At 43.7% G+C, this 23,864-nt stretch overlaps 1 protein-coding gene across 1 annotated transcript in view; it reads right to left on the reverse strand.

Moving 5' to 3' along the window:
• The window catches only part of mgat4b (alpha-1,3-mannosyl-glycoprotein 4-beta-N-acetylglucosaminyltransferase B), a 245,132-nt gene that overhangs the window by 45,105 nt on the left and 176,163 nt on the right, over positions 1-23,864 (reverse strand). The window contains exon 8 of the mRNA XM_084147355.1: positions 12,228-12,342. Within this exon, the coding sequence (XP_084003481.1) occupies positions 12,228-12,342 (115 nt within the window). The remainder of the gene's footprint in view (positions 1-12,227; positions 12,343-23,864) is intronic.

Here is a 23,864-nt window from a genome sequence, read left to right on the forward strand (position 1 = left end):
GCCAGAGCCTTCCGCCAGACAGGATCAGCCAGAGCCTTCTGCCAGACAGGATCAGCCAGAGCCTTCCGCCAGCCAGGATCCGCCAGAGCCGTCCAGCCAGGATCCGCCAGAGCCGTCCAGCCAGGATCCGCCAGAGCCAGCCAGCCAGGATTCGCCATTCAGTCCGGTGCTGCCCCTCAGGCCGGTGCTGCCCCTTAGTCAGGTACTGTCCCTTAGTCCGGTGCTGCCCCTCAGTCCGGTGCTGCCCCTTAGTCCGGTGCCGCCCCTTAATCCAGTGGGGTTTAGTTGGGGGGTGGTCAGGTGGAGGGGGCTACGGAAGCGGATAGTGACTAAGGTGGGGTGGGGACCACGACCTGGGCCAGAGCCGCCACCATGGACAGACGCCCACCCAGACCCTCCCCTAGACTGTATGCTGGTGCGCCCGGAGTTCGCACCTTTAGGGGGGGGTACTGTGACACTCTGGCTCCAGGGACTCTGATTGTTGAGCCAGGGTTGTTATTTTCATTTAGGGTGTATTTCTATGTTGGATCTAGTTGTTCATTTCTATGTTTGGTTTTGTTGTTGATTAGTCATATGACTCCCAATCGGAGGTAACGAGTGTCAGCTGTCGGCTCGTTATCTCTGATTGGGAGCCATATTTAAACTGTGTGGTTTCACCTGGGTTTGGTGGGTTTTTGTTCCTTTACGGTCTTTGTAACTGTGGACTTCACTATCGTCATTTGTTGTTTTTCGTGGTTGCTTTATTTAATAAAGTCATCATGTTCGCTCAACACGCTGCGTATTGGTCTCCTTCGCTCCTGGACGATCGTGACATTCGCTGATAGAGTGGACAGGGCAGGTTATATGATGACGTATGATAATTGTCAGCCAAGCACCGATTATCATGTCACCAGCATTATTAAAATAATAGCTTACCCTCGATATTTAGTGGAAATTTGCATGAAGCTCAACACTGTGCACTTAACCACCATAAATGATTGTTATGAAATAAGTTATAAAGCTCATCAAAATGTATTTAATGTGCCTATAAACTCTGCATGCTTTTCCACGTCATGGTGATATTAAAACAAAACATAAAATCGCGTGACTCCAAGTTTCCTGCGATAGGATGGGTTTTATATCAATATTTGTGTATAAAAGCATTTCCACCGCAATTGTCGCATAATCTATTTCACCATCCCCCAAAAAATTATCCCACCTTGTCTTGCTTATTTTGTTTTATCGACATTGGGATATTTTAGACACATTTGTGAGCTCAAATCCCAGGACATGTTGAATAATAATTACTGTATAAATAAACATACACAATAACCATGTACACTACCATTCAAAAGTTTGGACACGCCTACTCATTAAAGGGTTTTTCTTTATTTTTAAAAATGTTTACATTGTAGAATAATAGTGAAGACAATCAAAAATATGAAATAACACATATGGAATCACGTAGTAACCAAAAAAGTGTTAAACAAATCAAAATATATGTTATATTTGCGATTCTTCAAAGTAACCACCCTTTGCCTTGATGACAGCTTTGCACACTCTTGGCATTCTCTCAACCAGCTTCATGAGTCACCTGGAATGCATTTCACTTAATAGGTGTGCCTTCTTAAAAGTGAATTTGTGGTATTTCTTTCCTTCTTAATGCGTTTGAGCCAATCACCTGTGTTGTGACAAGGTAGGGGGGTATACAGAAGATAGCCCTATTTGGTAAAAGACCAAGTCCATATTATAGCAAGAACAGCTCAAATAAGCAAAGAGAAACAACAGTCCATCATTATTTTAAGACATGAAGGTCAGTCAATACGGAACATTTCAAGAACTTTGTACGTTTCTTCAAGTGCAGTCGCAAAAACCATCAAGCATTATGATGAAACTGGCTCTCATGAGGACTGCCACAGGAATGGAAGACCTAGAGTTACCTCTGCTGCAGAGGATAAGTTCATTAGAGTTACCAGCCTCAATAAATGCTTAGAGTTCAAGTTACAGACACATCTCAACATCAACTGTTCAGAGGAGACTGTGTGAATCAGGCCTTCATGGTTGAATTGCTGCAAAGAAACCACTACTAAAGTACACCAATAAGAAAAAGATCTGCTTGGGCCAAGAAACATGAACAATGGACAATAGACCGGTGGATATTTGTCCTTTGGTCTGATGAGTCCAAATTTGAGATTTTTGGTTCCAACCGCTGTGTCATTGTGAGACGTGGTGTGGGTGAACGGATGATATCCGCATGTGTAGTTCCCACCGTAAAACATGGAGGAGGAGGTGTTATGGTGTGGGAGTGCTTTGCTGGTGACACTGTCTGTGATTATTTAGAATTCAAGGCACACTTAACCAGCATGGCTACCACAGCATTCTGCAGTGATACACCATCCCATCTGGTTTGGGCTTAGTGGGACTATCATTTGTTTTTCAACAGGACAATGACCCAATACGCCTCCAGGTTGTGTAAGGGCTATTTGACCAATAAGGAGAGTGATGGAGTGCTGCATCAGATGACCTGGCCTCCACAATCCCCCAACCTCAACCCAACTGAGATTGTTTGGGATGAGTCGGATGGCAGAGTAAAGGAAAAGGAGCCAACAAGTGCTAAGCATATGTGGGAACTCATTCAAGAGTGTTGGAAAAGCATTCCAGGTGAAGCTGGTTGAGAGAATGCCAAGAGTGTGCAAAGCTGTCATCAAGGCAAAGGGCGACTATTTGAAAAATCTCTAATCTCAAATATATTTAGATTTGTTTGACACTTTTTTGGTTACTACATGATTCCATATGTGTTATTTCATAGTTTTGATTTCTTAACTATTATTCTAAAATGTAGAAAATAGTAAAAATAAAGAAAACCCCTTGAATGAGTAGGTGCGTCCAAACTTTTGACTGGTACTGTTTGTCAAAATATGTAAGTTGAAAACACCATGTTAAAAGCACTGTTTGTAGGTGTCCCTAACATGGCCAACAGACAATGAGCTGTAAGTGGATCAGTAATTCACCCATCAGTGCCTTGATGGGCTTGTCAACAGTAACAAGGGGCGATGTGTAATTAAACAAGGGTGCCCTGTTTAGAACGTGCCCTGTGTAGTAGACTTTCTTTTGAGGGGGGGGGCATTCCCCATGCATGTGTGTGTGTGTGTGTGTATATGTACAGTGCATTCAGAAGGTATTCAGACCCCTTGACTTTTTCCACATTTTGCTATGTTACAGTCTTATTCTGAAATGGATATATTTTTTTAGGTCTCATTAATGTACACACAATACCCCATAATGACAAAGCAAAACAGGTTTGTAATTTTTTTGCAAAAAAAAAAAAATTACAGAAGTATTCACACCTTTGCTATGAGACTCGAAAATTGAGCTCAGGTGCGTCCTGGTTCCATTGATCATCCTTGGTAAATTCAATACGTTGGACATGATTTGGAAAGGCACACACCTGTCTATACAGTGGGGAAAAAAAGTATTTAGTCAGCCACCAATTGTGCAAGTTCTCCCACTTAAAAAGATGAGAGAGGCCTGTAATTTTCATCATAGGTACACGTCAACCATGACAGACAAATTGAGAAAAAAAAATCCAGAAAATCACATTGTAGGATTTTTAATGAATTTATTTGCAAATTATGGTGGAAAATAAGTATTTGGTCACCTACAAACAAGCAAGATTTCTGGCTCTCACAGACCTGTAACTTATTCTTTAAGAGGCTCCTCTGTCCTCCACTCGTTACCTGTATTAATGGCACCTGTTTGAACTTGTTATCAGTATAAAAGACACCTGTCCACAACCTCAAACAGTCACACTCCAAACTCCACTATGGCCAAGACCAAAGAGCTGTCAAAGGACACCAGAAACAAAATTGTAGACCTGCACCAGGCTGGGAAGACTGAATCTGCAATAGGTAAGCAGCTTGGTTTGAAGAAATCAACTGTGGGAGCAATTATTAGGAAATGGAAGACATACAAGACCACTGATAATCTCCCTCGATCTGGGGCTCCACGCAAGATCTCACCCCGTGGGGTCAAAACGATCACAAGAATGGTGAGCAAAAATCCCAGAACCACACGGGGGGACCTAGTGAATGACCTGCAGAGAGCTGGGACCAAAGTAACAAAGCCTACCATCAGTAACACACTACGCCGCCAGGGACTCAAATCCTGCAGTGCAAGACGTGTCCCCCTGCTTAAGCCAGTACATGTCCAGGCCTGTCTGAAGTTTGCTAGAGTGCATTTGGATGATCCAGAAGAGGATTGGGAGAATGTCATATGGTCAGATGAAACCAAAATATAACTTTTTGGTAAAAACTCAACTCGTCGTGTTTGGAGGACAAAGAATGCTGAGTTGCATCCAAAGAACACCATACCTACTGTGAAGCATGGGGGTGGAAACATAATGCTTTGGGGCTGTTTTCTGCAAAGGGACCAGGACGACTGATCCGTGTAAAGGAAAGAATGAATGGGGCCATGTATCGTGAGATTTTGAGTGAAAACCTCCTTCCATCAGCAAGGGCATTGAAGATGAAACGTGGCTGGGTCTTTCAGCATGACAATGATCCCAAACACACCGCCCGGGCAACGAAGGAGTGGCTTCGTAAGAAGCATTTCAAGGTCCTGGAGTGGCATAGCCAGTCTCCAGATCTCAACCCCATAGAAAATCTTTGGAGGGAGTTGAAAGTCTGTGTTGCCCAGCGACAGCCCCAAAACATCACTGCTCTAGAGGAGATCTGCATGGAGGAATGGGCCAAAATACCAGCAACAGTGTGTGAAAACCTTGTGAAGACTTACAGAAAACGTTTGACCTGTGTCATTGCCAACAAAGGGTATATAACAAAGTATTGAGAAACTTTTGTTATTGACCAAATACTTATTTTCCACCATAATTTGCAAATAAATTCATAAAAAATCCTACAATGTGATTTTCTGGATTTTCTTCCTCATTTTGTCTGTCATAGTTGACGTGTACCTATGATGAAAATTACAGGCCTCTCTCATCTTTTTAAGTGGGAGAACTTGCACAATTGGTGGCTGACTAAATACTTTTTTTCCCCACTGTATATGATCCCACAGTTGACAGTGTATGTCAGAGCATAAACCAAGCCAGAGGTCGAAGGAATTGTCCGTAGAGCTCCGAGACAGGATTGTGTCGAGGCACAAATCTGGGGAAGGGTACCAAAAAATGTCTTGCAGCATTGAAGATCCCCAAGAACACAGTGGCTGCCATCATTCTTAAATGGAAGAAGTTTGGAACCACCAAGACTCTTCCTAGAGCTGGCTGCCTGGCCAAACTGAGCAATCGGGGGAGAAGGGCCTTGGTCAGGGAGGTGACCAAGAACCCAATGGTCACTCTGACAGAGCTCCTCTGTGGAGTTGGAAGAACCTTCCAGAAGGACAACCATCTCTGCAGCACTCCACCAATCAGGCCTTTATGGTAGAGTGGCCAGACAGAAGCCACTCCTCAGTAAAAGGCACATGACAACCCACTTGGAGTTTGCCAAAAGGCACCTAAAGGACTCTCAGACCATGAGAAACAAGATTCTCCAGTCTGATGAAACCAAGATTGAACTCTTTGGCCTAAATGCCAAGCGTCACGTCTGGAGGAAACCTGGCACCATCCCTACGGTGAAGCATGGTGGTGGCAGCATCATGCTGTGGGGATGTTTTTCAGCGGCAGGGACTGGGAGACTAGTCAGGATCAAGGGAAAGATGAACGGAGCAAAGTACAGAGAGATCCTTGATGAAAACCTGCTCCAGAGCGCTCAGTACAGACTGGGGCCAAGGTTCACCTTCCAACAGGACAACGATCCTAAGCACACAGCCAAGACAACGCAGAAGTGGCTTCGGGACAAGTCTCTGAATGTCCTTGAGTGGCCCAGCCAGATCCCACAGTTGAACCCGATCGAACATCTCTGGATAGACCTGAAAATAGCTGTGCAGCAACGCTCCCCATCCAACCTGACAGAGCTTAAGAGGATCTGCAGTGAAGAATGGGAGAAACTCCTCGAATACAGGTATGCCAAGCTTGTAGCATCATGCCCAAGAAGACTTGAGTCTGCCAAAGGTGATTCAACAAAGTACTGAGTAAAGGGTCTGAATACTTATGTAAATGTGATATTTCAGCAAAAAAATCTAAAAACCTGTTTTTGCTTTGTCATTATGGGGTATTGTGTGTAGATTGATGAGGGGGAAAACAATTGAATCCATTTTAGAATAAGGCTGTAACGTTAACTTTTTGGGGGAAAAACTCAAGGGGTCTGAATACTTTCCGAATGCATTGTATATGTGTGTGTGTGTGTGTGTGTGATGTGCGCATAGAACAGTATAACCTAAACCGTATTGCATTAGGTGTCATGCATCTAAATTACATGAACTCATGGGAGAAGGTGAAGGCTGTAATGCTAGTGAATGCTGACTCAGGAGAATGCTAGCGTGAAGGGATACAGAGGTGGAACAGTGGAATTTACTTCTAGGCTGAACACACAGCATTATATTAGGATTGTGACAGGATATATGCTTTTCTCTGGCCTTGTCACCAACAAGCTGCTATGAATACAGTGTAAGAACAATGTGGTGCTTATATACGCTTTGAATCTCTGACTGCTGAATAAGTACTGAATGCAGGACTTGGGCTGCAACGCAATAGTCTAAAGTGACCTTCTCTCCTTCATTCTGCACTAATTTGAAAGCATAGGTGAAAGCAATATGGTGACTGGCATCCAGATATTTACTTTCACCTGTCCAGTTCTTTCAAATCAGTGCAGATGAAGGCGAGGACATGAAGAGAGGAAGCCAATCTAGACTATTGAGATACACCCCTGGACTGCCAAACCCACTGTTGAGCACTGCAGTCCAAATTAAACGGACAAATCCAATTTTTCTCCGTGCCTACATGATCCCTAGGGCGCTAATAAGAATTTGTGCATATGGCGGCGAGAGGTGCTGCAAAATGATAGCATAATTGATTGTTTGCCATGACGCGCATTCAAGATGATGGATGATCTTTTATAAAATTTGTAATTTTTTATAATAACATATGTAATATTTCAGCAGACAAGGCTTGGAGTAAATGAGTAAGTCTTGTGTTCAATATTTTAATTGAATCAGGTTCCAGTTTCTTGGACCATGTATATTTTTATTTATCTTAGTAGGCTATTGAGAGCTATCTGTTTCATTTATGTAGGATACCCTGTACTGTGTTTTCCCCTCCTTTTCTATCAGTTCATAGTATTTTTTCCCCCTCACTCAGTCAAACAAGATCTACTCCCCCCCCTTTGCCTCACTAATCTTCATGAATCAACACTCTGAGATTGACACCCTGTCCTGTCCGTCTCAGTGGTCATGATCCACTTCTAGTCCTGTTCACTGCTCAGTCATCTGGAAGACATGACCTCTCTCTCTCTCTCTACCCCCTATTTCCTTGCACTCATATGCATATCCACACATGCAGATGGCTACCCCCTGATTGTGCTCGCTGCTAGCCCTGTCACGCCGGTTAGCCACAAAATGCTAATGAGAGCAGAAGGGAGAGACAGGAGCAGTCGCTAACCACTAGCTAGAGCTCCTAAAAACACCTGAGAGAGCCCAGTCGGAGCACAGCACATCAGAATACTGCTCACAAAGCCTCCCCACTGCCTCGCGGGAATTATGTATTTAGCGCCGCATGGCTTATCCTGTGAGGAGGGGAATATTGTTTTGGTTTGTCTCGGATCATTATCGTCACGACGATGACTAATTATGTTATGTAATTGTGTTTTAAAGCCCCTTGACAACAAACACTGACTGTACTAAGCCTAATACAGAGGCTGTGTAGCTCTATGAACGTGTAATAGCGCATTATGAGAATGGGAGTTGATTTTTGGTCAATCTTGTTGTCTAGGCTACTTTCTTCATCTTTAGGGAAACGGAAGAAGCAAAAATGTGAGAGTATCATTACTCAACCCTATAGCTATTCCTCCTTTTAACTACTGTACCTCGTGTCTGTTTAAAATCTCTAAAAGGTGACAACTTTAAACTATTTCAAACGCTCAGTAAGCCTAAATCTAGATCTCAAATCAGTCTCTTCCCTCCCCCTGCTCCCTCTCTCCTAATCCTCAGACTGAAAACAAGCAATGGAGAATCGAGGTTGGTGTCTTTTCCGTGACCAATGCTGTTGATGGCCCGGCGGCGGTGATTTGGCGAGCTGCTCGTTGTGACAGGCGGGAGATGCGAGCCTGTCGGCTTATCAAAACTCTGTGGCGAGCGTGTGTGAGCAGCGTTAAGTCACGGTTGTCGGACCGGCCCGCCGTCCCGGGCTACCCGCGAGGACCATGCGCTCAACTTAAATGTTAACGGAGAGGGTGAAGGAGAGAGAGAAAGAAATAGAGGAGAGAGAGGGAAAGATGAGAGAGATATAGGAGAGATACAGAGAGAGAGAGCGATGGGGAAGAGAGAGAAAGACAGAAACAGGGGGAAAGATGCCTCAACCCCATCTCCTCCATGGGAAGCCTGGAATCCGATCCACACACTAAACTGACAGGTACTCAATACGCTTAGATAAGCACAGCAAGTGACAGCAGTGGCTATGTTATCTGTCAGAAGCTTTCACTTTATATGTTTGATAAGTGGAATAGGAGAAAGCCCACGTCAAGCAATCTCAGGCTAAGATTTCTACTCAATTGAAAGTGAATAGCAATCTCAGCATTGTTTACCCCCCATGGGAGATACAGTGAGGGAAAAAAGTATTTGATCCCCTGCTGATTTTGTACGTTTGCCCACTGACAAAGACATGATCAATCTATAATTTTTATGGTAGGTTTATTTGAACAGTGAGAGACAGAATAACAACAAAAAAATCCAGAAAAGATGTCAAAAATTTTATAAATTGATTTGCATTTTAATGAGGGAAATAAGTATTTGACCCCTCTGCAAAACATGACTTAGTACTTGGTGGCAAAATCCTTGTTGGCAATCACAGAGGTCAGACGTTTCTTGTAGTTGGCCACCAGGTTTGCACACTTCTCAGGAGGGATTTTGTTCCACTCCTCTTTGCAGATCTTCTCCAAGTCATGAAGGTTTTGAGGCTGACGTTTGGCAACTCGAACCTTCAGCTCCCTCCACATATTTTCTATGGGATTAATGTCTGGAGACTGGCTAGGACACTACAGGACCTTAATGTGCCTCTTCTTGAGCCACTCCTTTGTTGCCTTGGCCGTGTGTTTTGGGTCATTGTCATGCTGGAATACCCATCCACGACCCATTTTCAATGCCCTGGCTGAGGAAAGGAGGTTCTCTCTTGATGCGGTGAAGTTGTCCTGTCCCCTTAGCAAACAAAACACCCCCAAAGCATAATGTTTCCACCTCCAGGTTTGACTGTGGGGATGGTGTTCTTGGGGTCATAGGCAGCATTCCTCCTCCTCCAAACACGGCGAGTTGAGTTGATGCCAAAGAGCTCGATTTTGGTCTCATCTGACCACAACACTTTCACCCAGTTCTCCTCTGAATCATTCAGATGTTCATTGGCAAACTTCAGACGGGCCTGTATATGTGCTTTCTTGAGCACGGGGACCTTGCGGACGCGCTGCAGGATTTCAGTCCTTCACTGCGTAGTGTGTTACCAATTTGTTTTCTTGGTGACTATGGTCCGAGCTGCCTTGAGATCATTGACAAGATCCTCCCGTGTAGTTCTGGGCTGATTCCGTTCTCATGATCATTGCAACTCCACGAGGTGAGATCTTGCATGGAGACCAAGGCCGAGGGAGATTGACAGGTCTTTTGTGTTTCTTCCATTTGCGAATAATCGCAACAACTGTTGTCACCTTCTCACCAAGCTGCTTGGCGATGGTCTTGTAGCCCATTCCAGCCTTGTGTAGGTCTACAATCTTGTCCCTGACATCCTTGGAGAGCTCTTTGGTCTTGGCCATGGTGGAGAGTTTGGAATCTGATTGATTGATTGCTTCTGTGGACAGGTGTCTTTTATACAGGTAACAAGCTGAGATTAGGAGCACTCCCTTTAAGAGTGTGCTCCCAATCTCAGCTCGTTACCTGTATAAAAGACACCTGGGAGCCAGAAATCTTTCTGATTGAGAGGGGGTCAAATACTTATTTCCCACATTAAAATGCAAATCAATTTATAACATTTTTGACATGCGTTTTTCTGGATTTTGTTGTTGTTATTATTATGTTTATTGTTTATTGTCTCTCACTGTTCAAATAAACATATCATTACAATTATAGACTGATCATTTCATTGTCAGTGGACAAACGTACAAAATCAGCAGGGGATCAAATACTTTTTTCCCCTCACTGTAGTCCCTGTAGACAGCATTCTTTCTACCAGCAGCAACATATTGCACCTAAATCTATTGTTTTATTAGTCAATTGGCTCCCAATAGACTATTCCCCAATAGGTAGAAGTTCCCAGTGGGCACAGATCTCAGATCAGCTTGCCCTCACCCAATCGCACGCTTACCTTTAAGCGCAAAACTGACCTTAGATCAGCATCACTCCCTAGTCCCTATACATCCTACTGGTCCTATACACATTGTTTGACAGCCTCCATAGACAGGGCCCAGTAATGAGGGAGGTATTTGCTGGGGGAGATGGGGCTGGAGAGATGGAGTGGAGGGAGAGGAGAGTGTGCATCAATCACTGGTTAAGCTGGGCCCCGAACAGCGCTCAGGGACCTATTAGAGTAAAGTGCAGCAGCAGAAGCTCCTGGAAAGTGTGTGGCGCATGCAGTGTAATTGTGTGTACTGTACATGAGGGGGATTCTGTGTGTGTGTGTGTGTGTGTGTGTGTGTGTGTCAGAGAGAGAAAGGAAGAGAAGAAGGTGTTTTGGTCAAATGTCACCTTTGTAAAGGGTTACTCTTGGATGACACTCGGCTAATTAGTATAGTGTGTCTTCATAATGCTTGGTCCATGGCAACCACTTCACTGACGCTTCTTCCAATACTCTTCTTTTCCATTTCTCAGAGAAAGAAAATGCTCTCAGTTGTCACTTGTGTGAACACACACGACACAGAGGCACACATAATGGCTTGGGTGTATGTGTGGCGGCTGTGGCTGCTTGGTGTCCTTTAAGTGGCTGCTGTCATTTGTTCTTTATTGATCAGCAGAGTCACAAGACACCAGACCCCCTCTTAGATGTCTGAATGGAAATGTTAGAAATATTAAAGGCCACAATCGTAAGAAAGTGGAATTCAGCTTCAGCCAGACTATAAGTCCCATGACCAAAACAGACCATCAGAGAAGGGTTTATTTGGGTATTTTCCAATCATAATTTCAAATCAATCAACGCCATATTTTTGTTTCAATCATAGATAAGTGCTGAGTGGTAAGGATGATGTACATCACTATTCATTTTCATTAAAAAAACACAATTGACTCTGACAGTGAGTCTATGTGTGTAGTTAGAAAGCTGGACTTCATGATAGACCCAATGGGGTCTGTCTGTGTCTAGCACGTGTCAAACCCTGCAGAAACAATGACTAGGGGATTCTTTGGTTCAGTTTACCTTGGGACCAGGCCCTGCGCTGGCTGTCAAAACAACTAGCTCCGCACGAGCCCCGAAAACACACCACGTGTTCCCCATTCTCTCCCTGAAGATAACGCGACCACTGAAAAGCTTTGGCCGCATTTTGTTCCCTCCAGTTCACTTTACTTGAAAGTTGGAACTGCTCTCACAAACCGAAACTATGGCCTTGACTCTAAAATGTACTTCAGCCCCAGTCAAGTGCTATTTTCACATGCCAGCTACCCCACACTGATAGATTCCGGAAGATATAAGTAATTGATTACTCGCGACAGTATAATTACAGCAGAGATCAAACGGAGGTTGACGTTTCAATTAATTTTGGCGGCTTTAATTCAAAGTGGGTACTTTTAAATTGAGTTCTGACGAGTTGGAGGGAGCTTTGAAACAACTTCCCTGCCAAGCTGTTGATTTGATCATAACCTTCTGACTAAAATAGCTTACCTTTGCCATTTGTCAGGATTATGCCTTTGAATAGCCGAGCGGCTTTCAAGTTCATGTGTCTTGCCCGATGTTCAAGTATCAGTGTCCTAATTAGGGGTTCATTGTTAGTCCCTCTTTTGGGGCTGCCTTGATAAGAATCTTAAGTTGTAAATCTTTAACTCACACATTCAGTATTAGAGCACTATAGGCTAGTTCTTCTGGCTGTAGCTCTGTAACGCTGAGTCGTTGCTCTTTAGCTTACACACTCAACGTTAGCGCTATGCTAGCTATTTTGGAACGGGCTGAGGCTTACCGATAAAGCCCAGCTGGGAGAACTCCAAGATCATCCACTCCTCGGAAGGCTGCTGCAGGGCAAAGTTCTTCATCGTGGTGAAGTAATTCGGACGCGCCACAATGTCATCCTCCAGCTGAGAGAGAGAGAAAGTCAGAGAAGAAAAAAGGGAAATAAAGAGATAAGCATTCTGTTATGTTCTTATTTCTCTCATTAATGTGACAATTCCCAGTCATTACGTTTAATTAAATACTAATTGGTGTAATTTGTAGCAATGGGTTTTTGTGATTGCAGCCATATGGCCATGACTATTCAATAATTGAAAACTCTGGAAGGTGTTGAAAACATTACACAACATGAATGACAATGTGAAATTACGCTGTAATACACATTTGTATGACTCAGCATATTGTCTAGTACAATTACTTCATCACATTGTCTGTACACTCTGTCCTTTATCCTTTTAAAATTTTATTTTTTAAGCATCACATTTTTAAAGCTTCAAATGTGTCAAGAGACTTGAACAGGAGATGACACACGACTGCAAATCAGTAAACGACAGGTGTAGACTCCCACTCTAAACTACAACTAAAACAAAAAGAGAAGGAACAAAAAAGAAAAAAGACAGCTCGACAGCCATGTTGAGAGAAGTGACGGCTGCTCCATGTGTGTCACTAAACAGATGAGGTGATTAGGAAGGATTAAACTGTGGCATAATGAGCTCCTCTCCTATCTGAGGCAAGCCTCCAGCACTGGGCCCACGCAACCCCTGTCACTTCCCATCTCACCCTGCTTCCCTCTCGCCCCCTGTTCTCCCACCGTGAGTGAGGACCGAGGTGGAGACAGCCTGGATCCATGTTTTGTGAGTCGGACGCAGAGCCAGGGTGATACTGTACATTGGGCTGCAACAGATGGCCGTTATCCTATTTCCAGCCGGTGGCGGAATAAACATGTCAGTTTCCATCGGTTTCCATTTTACATTGACATTTTAGTCATTTAGCAGAAGCTCTTATCCAGAGCGACTTATAGTTAGTGCATTCATCTTTAGATAACTGGGGAGACAACCACATATCTCAGTCATAGTAAGAATATTTTTCCTCAATAAAGTAGCTATCAGCAAAGTCAGTGCTAGTAGAAAAAAGTCAAGTGCGAGTGTTAGTTCACGAAAGGCAAGGGTGTTAGATTTCGTTTTGTTTAATTTTTTTTTTTAATGTGGGGGGTGGGGGGTGGGGGGGGGGGTGCTGTGGGATTAATCAAGATAATCCGTGAAGAGGTAGGGTTTCAGGCATTTTTGGAAGATGGGCAGGGACTCTGCTGTCCTAACGTCAGAGGGAAGCTCGTTCCACCATTGGGGTGCCAGGACAGAGAAGAGTTTGACCGGGCTGAGCGGAAGCTGACCCCCGTAAGGGTGGGAGGGCGAAGAGAACAAAGGTGGCAGAATGGAGTGCTCGGGTTGGGGTGTAGGGTTTGAGTATAGCCTGAAGGTAAATGTTTCCATCCTAGTGGCTAAAGTATGCCCGCTAACGAGGAGTGGGGATGTGTTTAAGCATATGCACCTGTTTAGTTTTTTTGTCTGTTTGCTGTGCTTTAGGGTCAGGTAGCGGGCACCTTTTTGACGTTGCAGGTACAGGTAACTGATTCTACAAGTGTCTGGAACTCTATTGGAGGGATGCAACACTATTCTTCCACAAAAAATTCCATCATTTGGTGTTTTGTTGATGGTTGGAAAACGCTGTCTCGGGCGCCGCTCCAGAATCTCCCATGTGTTCAATTGGATTGAGATCTGGTGACTGAGACGGCCATGGCATATGGTTTACATCGTTTTCATGCTCATCAAACCATTCAGTGACTACTCGTGCTCTGTGGATAGGGGCATTGTCATCCTATGGGGGCACAGCCAAATTAATGGCCTGACCAGTATTTTTACAGTGGGGAAAAAAAGTATTTAGTCAGCCACCAATTGTGCAAGTTCTCCCACTTAAAAAGATGAGAGAGGCCTGTAATTTTCATCATAGGTACAAGTCAACTATGACAGACAAATTGAGGAAAAAAAATCCAGGAAATCACATTGTAGGATTTTTAATGAATTTATTTGCAATTTATGGTGTAAAATAAGTATTTGGTCACCTACAAACAAGCAAGATTTTTGGCTCTCACAGACCTGTAACGTCCTCTTTAAGAGGCTCCTCTCTCCTCCACTCGTTACCTGTATTAATGGCACCTGTTTGAACTTGTTATCAGTATAAAATACACCTGTCCACAACCTCAAACAGTCACACTGCAAACTCCACTATGGCCAAGACCAAAGAGCTGTCAAAGGACACCAGAAACAAAATTGTAGACCTGCACCAGGCTGGGAAGACTGAAAAAAAAAATCCCAGAACCACACGGGGGGACCTAGTGAATGACCTGCAGAGAGCTGGGACCAATGTAACAAAGCCTACCATCAGTAACACACTACGCAGCCAGGGACTCAAATCCTGCAGTGCCAGACGTGTCCCCCTGCTTAAGCCAGTACATGTCCAGGCCTGTCTGAAGTTTGCTAGAGTGCATTTGGATGATCCAGAAGAGGATTGGGAGAATGTCATATGGTCAGATGAAACCAAAATATAACTTTTTGGTAAAAACTCAACTCGTCATGTTTGGAGGACAAAGAATGCTGAGTTGCATCCAAAGAACACCATACCTACTGTGAAGCATGGGGGTGGAAACATCATGCTTTGGGGCTGTTTTTCTGCAAAGGGACCAGGACGACTGATCCGTGTAAAGGAAAGAATGAATGGGGCCATGTATCGTGAGATTTTGAGTGAAAACCTCCTTCCATCAGCAAGGGCATTGAAGATGAAACGTGGCTGGGTCTTTCAGCATGACAATGATCCCAAACACACCGCCCGGGCAACGAAGGAGTGGCTTCGTAAGAAGCATTTCAAGGTCCTGGAGTGGCCTAGCCAGTCTCCAGATCTCAACCCCATAGAAAATCTTTGGAGGGAGTTGAAAGTCCGTGTTGCCCAGCGACAGCCCCAAAACATCACTGCTCTAGAGGAGATCTGCATGGAGGAATGGGCCAAAATACCAGCAACAGTGTGTGAAAACCTTGTGAAGACTTACAGAAAACATTTGACCTGTGTCATTGCCAACAAAGGGTATATAACAAAGTATTGAGAAACTTTTGTTATTGACCAAATACTTATTTTCCACCATAATTTGCAAATAAATTCATTAAAAATCCTGATTTTCTGGATTTTTTTTTCTCGTTTTGTCTGTCATAGTTGACGTGTACCTATGATGAAAATTACAGGCCTCTCTCATCTTTTTAAGTGGGAGAACTTGCACAACTGGTGGCTGACTAAATACTTTTTCCCCCCACTGTATACATGACCCTAAGCATGATGGGATGTTAACATCTTAATTAACTCAGGAACCACACCTGTGTGGAAGCACCTGCTTTCAATATACTTTGTATCCCTCATTTACTCAAGTGTTTCCATAATTTTGGCAGTTACCTGCATGTTGGATTGTGTTGCAGGTGTGGATTTGAACCTGCTTATTTTAATGTCTTCTTACACAGTTACCATCATCCGAGGCGGAGGACCAACGCTGCATGAAGATGGACAGAGTTTAACCCTTTGTGGGAGAGCAGATGGAGGACCAATCAATTGAGTCAGCAGCCTTCCTTGGTGATGAGGAGAACTCAGGGGGTGACCTCAACCAAGTTTCCCAAACTGAACTTCCTGAGGTAGACTCTTTCAAGCCCCTCGCCTCCAGAGGTTTTGCATTGTTAACATCTTAATGTACGCAGTCTACTGCCAAAAATAGAGATTTGACTGCCAGAAAGAGTAATGCAGCGGTTTCATGTTTCACAGAGACTTGGCTAGATCCTTCCATCAAAGACTCAGAAATAGAAAACTTCCTAATTACCCAAAAGGACAGAAATCGGAGAGGATGGGGTGTGTGCATTAATGTCAGAGCAGACATTGGTTTTAACATGAGAACTCATTTAAATCATGATTGCGTGGAAGCAGTTTGGCTGGATATATTATTACCTAAGAGCAAACCAATCTTGGTAGGGGCTTGTATAGACCTCCAGACCAGAGTGACTTTTATGAGATGGTGGAACAAGCTCCCCCACGACGCCAGGACAGCGGAGTCACTGACCACCTTCCAGAGACACTTGAAACCCTACCTCTTTAAGGAATACCTGGAATAGTATAACTATTCCCCCCCATAAAAAAAAGGAGTGGTTGTCCCACTGGCTATCCTAAGTTGAATGCACCAATTTGTAAGTCACTCTGGATAAGATCGTCTGCTAAATTACTTAAATGTAAATGTTGAGAGATACTTGAAAATGTGTTTACTGCCCACTGTGACTTTCTAAACTCTGAAGTGATTCTACTGGGTGATGTAAATGCTGATGTAGTGAACATGTATAAGGCCTTGTCTAACTTTTGCAAAACGTTCTGTTTAACTCAGTTGATAAATGAGCCCACAAGAATCTGTGACACCAGTCAGACTGACATTATCTTATACAATAATGAGATCAATCACAAGATATCCCAAAGTGGTGTAATTGCAAATGGAATTAGCAACCATTTCTTAATACACCGCACTAGGAAAGTGAGAAAAAACCTGGTAAATTGTCACAATACCATCAGGACAAAATCCCTCAAAATCGATGACAAAAAACAATTTAATGAACTGCTAGGACAGGTAGACTGGTCTGATGTTATGGAAAGTGAGGATGTTGATAGAGCATGGGAACTCTTCCAAGGTAGATTTGTCAGTACTGTGGACAAGTTGGCACCCCTAAAAGTGATGAGGATCAAACAAAGGCCAGAATCCCGGCTCAGTAGGGAAATCCTTCATTCCATCACCTTGAGAAACAATGCTCTAAAAGACTGAGGTCAAAATTGCCAGATTCCTTCACTCAATACAAACACCTAAGAAATACAGTTCAAAGGCTGGTTGACGAAGCAAAACTGTCCTTCTATAAGAGCAAGATCCAGGACCATAGAAATGACCCCAGGGAACTTTGGGAGACTCAAGGACCTAGGCACTAGCAACAAGCAAAAAACAGCATTGGACTGAACATCAATGGTACACTTTTTTTTTTTTTTTTTTTTTTTTTTTTACAGAGCACAGGTGGCTGATAATTGAGTTAAATTAGTTTTTCACCACCATTTCCAGCAACCTTGTTGATCAACTCCCAGAATGCTCTGGCACCTTTGGAAACCATCATATTAAAATGTATTATTCAGCCAAGGGCGTCTCTGAAGGACAGTTTGCATTTTCCCAGGTTTCAACTTTAGATGTTACAAAGATGCTTAAAGATCTTGACAAACAGAAAGCCACAGCACTGGATAACATCCCAGCTAGATTCCTGAGTGATGCTGCTGATTGTATTGGATTTTATGTAACACACATCATCAACCTTTCCATTCAACATGGAAAGGTACCACACGAGTTAAAACATTTACAAGAAAGGAAGCAAAGTTGAACAAGGGAACTGCAGACCAGTGTCAATCTTGAGTGTGTTGTCAAAGGTTTTAGAAAGAGAACTCCATGAACAGATCCTAAAGTACATTGATGACCATAACATTTTATATATCCTTCAGTCCGGTTTTAGACATTCCTATTCTACCGACACTTGTTTACTATACTTGACAGATTTTAGCAAGCAAGAAATTGACAAGGGAAACTTCTGTGGTATGGTGATGCTTGACCTACAAAAAGCATTTCATACTGTGAATCATGATATTCTGTTGTACAAACTGAAAGCAATTGGTTTTGGCACCAACTTCTTATTATGGGTGAAGTCATACCTAACTGATAGGGTCCAAGGGTGGATGTGGGTGGGACACTGTCTGATGCTAAGGAGATAAACTGTGATATCCCCCATGGGAGCATTTTGGGGCCTTAGCTTTTTTTGCTGTACATAAATGACATGGACTCTTCATGCCCTTTGTTCCTATATGCGGATGATTCTGTCCTCTTGGTTTCACTTAAGAATGAGGAGACTGTTGAAAAGACCCTAAGCAGCGAACTGACTAAGTGGTTATCCGACAACAAACTGTCTCTGCATTTAGGCAAACACAAAGTTAGAAACTCTTCCAACTTCTCGGTGAAGTGTAATGGTGTAGTGGTGAAGGACACATGCTCTGTTACATGCTTGGGATGTGAACTGAGCCAACACATGACAGGTGAACTCATGGCTCTGAAGCTCATTGGGAAGGTTCACTCCAGGACAAAGTTCCTGTGGTAGCCAAGTTCCTGGATACAGAGACTATGAGGACCCTGGCATCTCTGATACAAGCATAGTCATAGTGGCACTGTATCTCATGGTTCAATGGCATAACAACACATCTGAAGGGCAAACTTTAATAGCTCAGCCCTAATAATTTCAGGGAATTTAACTGGCTTCCAGTTGATCTCCAGGTGGTGCAGATCAAACGGTTTATGGTTTTTAAAGCTATACATGACCTTGCCCCCAGTCATCTGTCTGGTTATTTTAATTGAATTAGAGATGCTCATAGCAATCACACCAGATCCAGTGTTGCCAATATCAGACCTCTACGCTATAGGAGCATGGCTGGAAAAAGCTCTTTCCTTAACAGAAGAATGAAATGGGGTACCAAACCATATAAAATCCATCCCTACGCTAGGGAGTTTTAAGATAAACCTTAAGAAATGGTTGATGGGCAAAATGCTTTAAAACTGCAGCGGCTTAAAGAAAGTATAATTGTTTCAATGAACGTTACTTGGTTATCTATTTTATTCCTTTTACAGTTTCCTCCTTATTGATGAGATGTATTTGAGATGTATTTTGTTTTCATGTTATAATCTTGTGTATGTTTTGTTTATGTATTTTCATGAGGACCACAATGGATATACGTTTAACTTTGTTGTGTCATCCTCAGTGATTTTAATGGCATTGTACTGTATCCATATGTGTGGTTTTATTTCGTAAATAAAAAAAACATACAAACAATGTGAACCTGAAAGGTGAGTAACCCAATTGTACAGCCATTTTAACATGTTCTCCTGGTTCCTCTAATGAGTACAATGGCACATTGTGAACAAGTCTGAAGGATCTCTCCAGGTGATGGGAATTATTTAGACAGTATATCTGACGAACACAGAACCAAATGTTTCTGTACTCTCATCAAAGCACACAATGTCACATGTAACAAGCGTTGGCGTCTGAGCCATCTGCTACACATGCGTTGGATTCTCTCAGTCTCATCTTCAATGGAAACAGATTGTCTTCTTGTTCCGAAGTTGCTTTGACGGAGCAGGCCTGGTGGTGTGTCAACATATCCTCATACAGTAGGGGTAGGAAGGGGGGATGATGTCTTCCAGCAGCAGGAAGACGGTAACCAAATCACAAACCTAATCACAATGCTCCCCCTAATCTGCCTCTGGTCTGCATCTACCTGACAGAGTTAGCATCTTTCCACTTCCTTCCCCAGCTGGGAACTAACGTGGAAGTAATAACTGTGCTCTTTACCAGAGCAGAACCTCCTTGAAGTTCAGAGCAAGTAGCGCTGTCAAAATACGCAACCGCGTCGAGTGTTAATGTCAATACGGAACGAGGGATAGCTCAGTTTGTTGTTTTGGAAAGTTTTTAAAGTCTCTTAAAAAGTTTTGTTACTAGCTATCTACCTTTTTTGGAGTTTGGATCCTGTGACGCGGTTGGCATCAGTTGCTGGGACCGCTGCTATCTGTCCGACCAAGGGTCTGAGGAGCTGCTAGCTGCCTATCAAGCTAGCTGGGTTTTCTTTCTTGAGGGCTTGAACACAGTCCGCGACCGGTTAGCCCTTATGGCTGGGACCGTGGATTGTCCCGGGCTTGTGACTGAATAGATCCCTGCTGTTTGTTGCTGTTTCCATCTTCCCTGCGTCCTGACCTGTCTGGAACTGTGAGGAGTAACAGCGTAGCCTACGTTGCTACCATGAAAAAGACAGAAACCGGTGGAAGTACAGTTGAGGACAGTGGTGTCTCTCTATCACAGGTGAAGGATCTTTTAAACAAACAAAAAGAGTTCTACAAGCAGTTGTTACAACAACAAGATAGCTTCAAGTGATATGTCAACTTATAAAAGAATGAACGACCTGTCCAGGAGGTCCAGGACCTAAAGAAAGGTTTGCAGTTCTCCCAGGGTCAGCTCGATGAGTTTAAACAGGAGAACGGTAAGATGACAGCAATCTGTAAGTCATTGAGAGCGGACATCAGTTCTGAATGTGAATCCATGATAACAATGACGGAGAAATCAGATTATCTTGAGGGACAATAAAGGCGGAAAAACTTTGTTGTGGACGGAATTGCAGAATCTCCACAAGAGACCTGGACGGAGTCTGAGGACAAAGTGAGGGAAATGATCTCGGAGAAACTGAAGATGGACCACAGGAAGATTGCAGTGGAGTGTGCCCACAGGACTGGATAACCCACCACCAGCCCAGGTGACAGGCCCAGGCCGATATTGGTCAAGTTCCTGAGGTTCCAGGACAAGGTAGCTGTTCTGGAAAGAGCCAAGAAAATGAGAGGAATGTACAGCTTCCTCAACGAGGACTATCCTGAAGCTGTGCACCAGAAGAGGAAAGAACTTATCCAAGCCATGAAAGCTGCCAGAGCGAGTGAGGACATGACAGGCTCATTGTCCACCCTCCCTCCCAAAGGTCTGGAAGGGATGAGAGAGTCAAACCTATGGGTTCATAGCTTCAACCCCGCAGCACAAACACACACACCAACTGATTAATGGATTGCTGTTTTTTTCCCCCCTCTTGCTTCGTTTGCTCTTTTCCATATTATGTCTCTGATAAGCTACCCAGGAAAGGGCTGAAAATAGCCCATATTAATATACACTATATATGCAAAAATATGTGCAAACCCCTTCAAATTAGTGGATTCGGCTATTCAGCCACACCCGTTGCTGACAGGTGTATGAAATCGAGCACACAGCCATGCAATCTCCATAGACAAACATTGGCAGTAGAATGGCCTTACTGAAGAGCTCAGTGAATTTCAACACAGCACCGTCATAAGATACCACCTTTCCAACAAGTCAGTTCATCAAATTTCTGCCCTGCTAGAGCTGCCCCGGTCAACTGTAAGTGCTGTTATTGTTAAGTGGAAACGTTTAGGAACAACAATGGCTCCACCGTGAAGTGGCAGGCCACACAAGCTCACAGAACGGGATCACGAGTGCTGAAGCGCATAGTACATACAAATCGTTTGTCCTCAGTTGCAACATTCACTACCTAGTTCCAAACGGCCTCTGGAAGCAACATCAGCACAATAACTGTTCGTCGGGAGCTTCATGAAATGGGTTTCCATGGCCAAGCAGCCGCACACAAGCCTAAGATCAACATGCACAATGCCAAGCGTCGACTGGAGTGGTGTAAAGCTTACCGCCATTGGACTCTGGAGCAGTGGAAACCCGTTCTCTGGAGTGATGAATCAAGCTACACCATCTGCCAGTCCGACGGATGAATCTGGGTTTGGCGGATGCTAGGAGAACGCTACCTGCCCCAATGCATAGTGCCAACTGCAAAGTTTGGTGGAGGGGGAATAATGGTCTGGGGCTGTTTTCATGGTTTGGGCTAGGCCCCTTAGTTCCAGTGAAGGGAAATCGTGATGTTACAGCATACAATGAAATTCTAGACGATTCTGTGCTTCCAACTTTGTGGCAACAGTTTGGGGAAAGCCCTTTCCTGTTTCAGCATGACAATTGCCCGTGAGCACAAAGCGAGGTCCATACAGAAACGGTTTGTCGAGATCGGTGTGGAAGAACTTGACTGGCCTGCACAGAGCCCTGACCTCATCGAACACCTTTGGGATGAATTGGAAGGCCGACTGCGAGCCAGGCCTAATCGCCCAACATCAGTGCCCAACCTCACTAATGCTCTTGTGGCTGAATGGAAGCAATTCCCCGCAGCAACGTTCCAACATCTAGTGGAAAGCCTTCCCAGAAGAGTGGAGGCTGTTATGGCAGCAAAGGGGGGGGCAACTCCATATTAATGTCCATGATTTTGGAATGAGATGTTTGATGAGCAGGTGTCCACATACCTTTGGTCATGTAGTGTATGTAGCCTTAGAAATAAGGATTTTGCTGTGACTCTTTTGTGGATGATGTTAAAAATATTTGCTGGTCTGATGTGATTAATAAGGAGCATCCAGACGATGCACTTGATGAATTTATGAAATTGCTTCATCCAATTATTGATAAACATGCACCTGTTAGGAAATTGACTGTTAGAACTGTTAAGGCTTCATGAAATTGATAATAAGAAGATTGTGGGAGCAGTACTGTTTGATTTCAGTGCAGCCTTTGATACTATATTATTGACCATAATCTGGTGTTGAGAAAACTTGCGTTATGGCTTTTCAACTTCTGCCATATCGTGGATTCAGAGCTATCTATCTAATAAAACTCAGAGGTTTTTCTTTAATTGAAGCTTCTCCAATGTCAGACATGTAAAGTGTGGTGTACCACAGGGCAGCTCTCTAGGCCCTCTACTCTTTTCTATTTTTACCAATGACCTGCCACAACCATTGAGATTCTTCAAAGTAGCCACCCATGCATTGATGACAGCTTTGCACACTCTTGGCATTCTCTCAACCAGCTTCATGAGGAATGCTTTTACAATGGTCTTGAAGGAGTTCCCACATATGCTGAGCACTTGTTGGCTGCTTTTCCTTCACTCTCCGCGGTCCAACTCATCCCAAACCATCTCAATTGGGTTGAGGTCGGATGATTGTGGAGGCCAGGTCATCTGATGCAGCACTCCATCACTCTCCTTCTTGGTCAAATCACCCTTATACAGCCTGGAGGTGTGTTTTGGGTCATTGTACTGTTGAAAAACAAATGATAATCCCACTAAGCGCAAACCAGTTGGGATGGCGTATTGCTGCAGAATGATGTGGTAGCCATGCTGGTTAAGTGGGCCTTGATAAATCACTGACAGTGTCACCTGCAAATCAACCCCACACCATCACACCTCCTTCTCCTCCTCCATGCTTCACGGTAGGAACCACACATGTGGAGATCATCCCTTCACCTACTCTGCGTCTCACAAAGACACGGCGGTTGGAACCAAAAATCTCACATTTGGACTCATCAGACCAAAGGACACATTTCCACCGGTCTAATGTCCATTGCTTGTGTTTCTTGGCCCAAGCAAGTCTCTTCTTCTTATTGGTGTCCTTTAGTAGTGGTTTCTTTGCAGCAATTCGACCATGAAGGCCTGATTCACACAGTCTCCTCTGAACAGTTGATGTTGAAATGTGTCTGTTACTTGAACTCTGTGAAGCATTTATTTGGGCTGCAATCTGAGGTGCAGTTAACTCTAATGAACTTATCCTCTGCAGCAGAGATAACTCTGTGTCTTCCTTTCCTGTGGCGGTCCTCATAAGAGCCAGTTTCATCATAGCGCTTGATGGTTTTTGCGACTGCACTTTCAAAGTTCTTGAAATGTTCCGGATTGACTGACCTCATGTCTTAAAGTAATGATGGACTGTCATCTCTCTTTGCTTATTTGAGCTGTTCTTGCCATAATATGGACTTGGTCTTTTACCAAATAGGGCTATCTTCTGTATACCAACTCTACCTTGTCACAACACAACTGATGGAAAGAAATTCCACAAATTAACTTTTAACAAGGC

Source organism: Coregonus lavaretus (assembly GCF_964263955.1).
Source record: "Coregonus lavaretus genome assembly, chromosome: 29".
In the NCBI taxonomy this organism is placed as follows: domain Eukaryota; kingdom Metazoa; phylum Chordata; class Actinopteri; order Salmoniformes; family Salmonidae; genus Coregonus; species Coregonus lavaretus.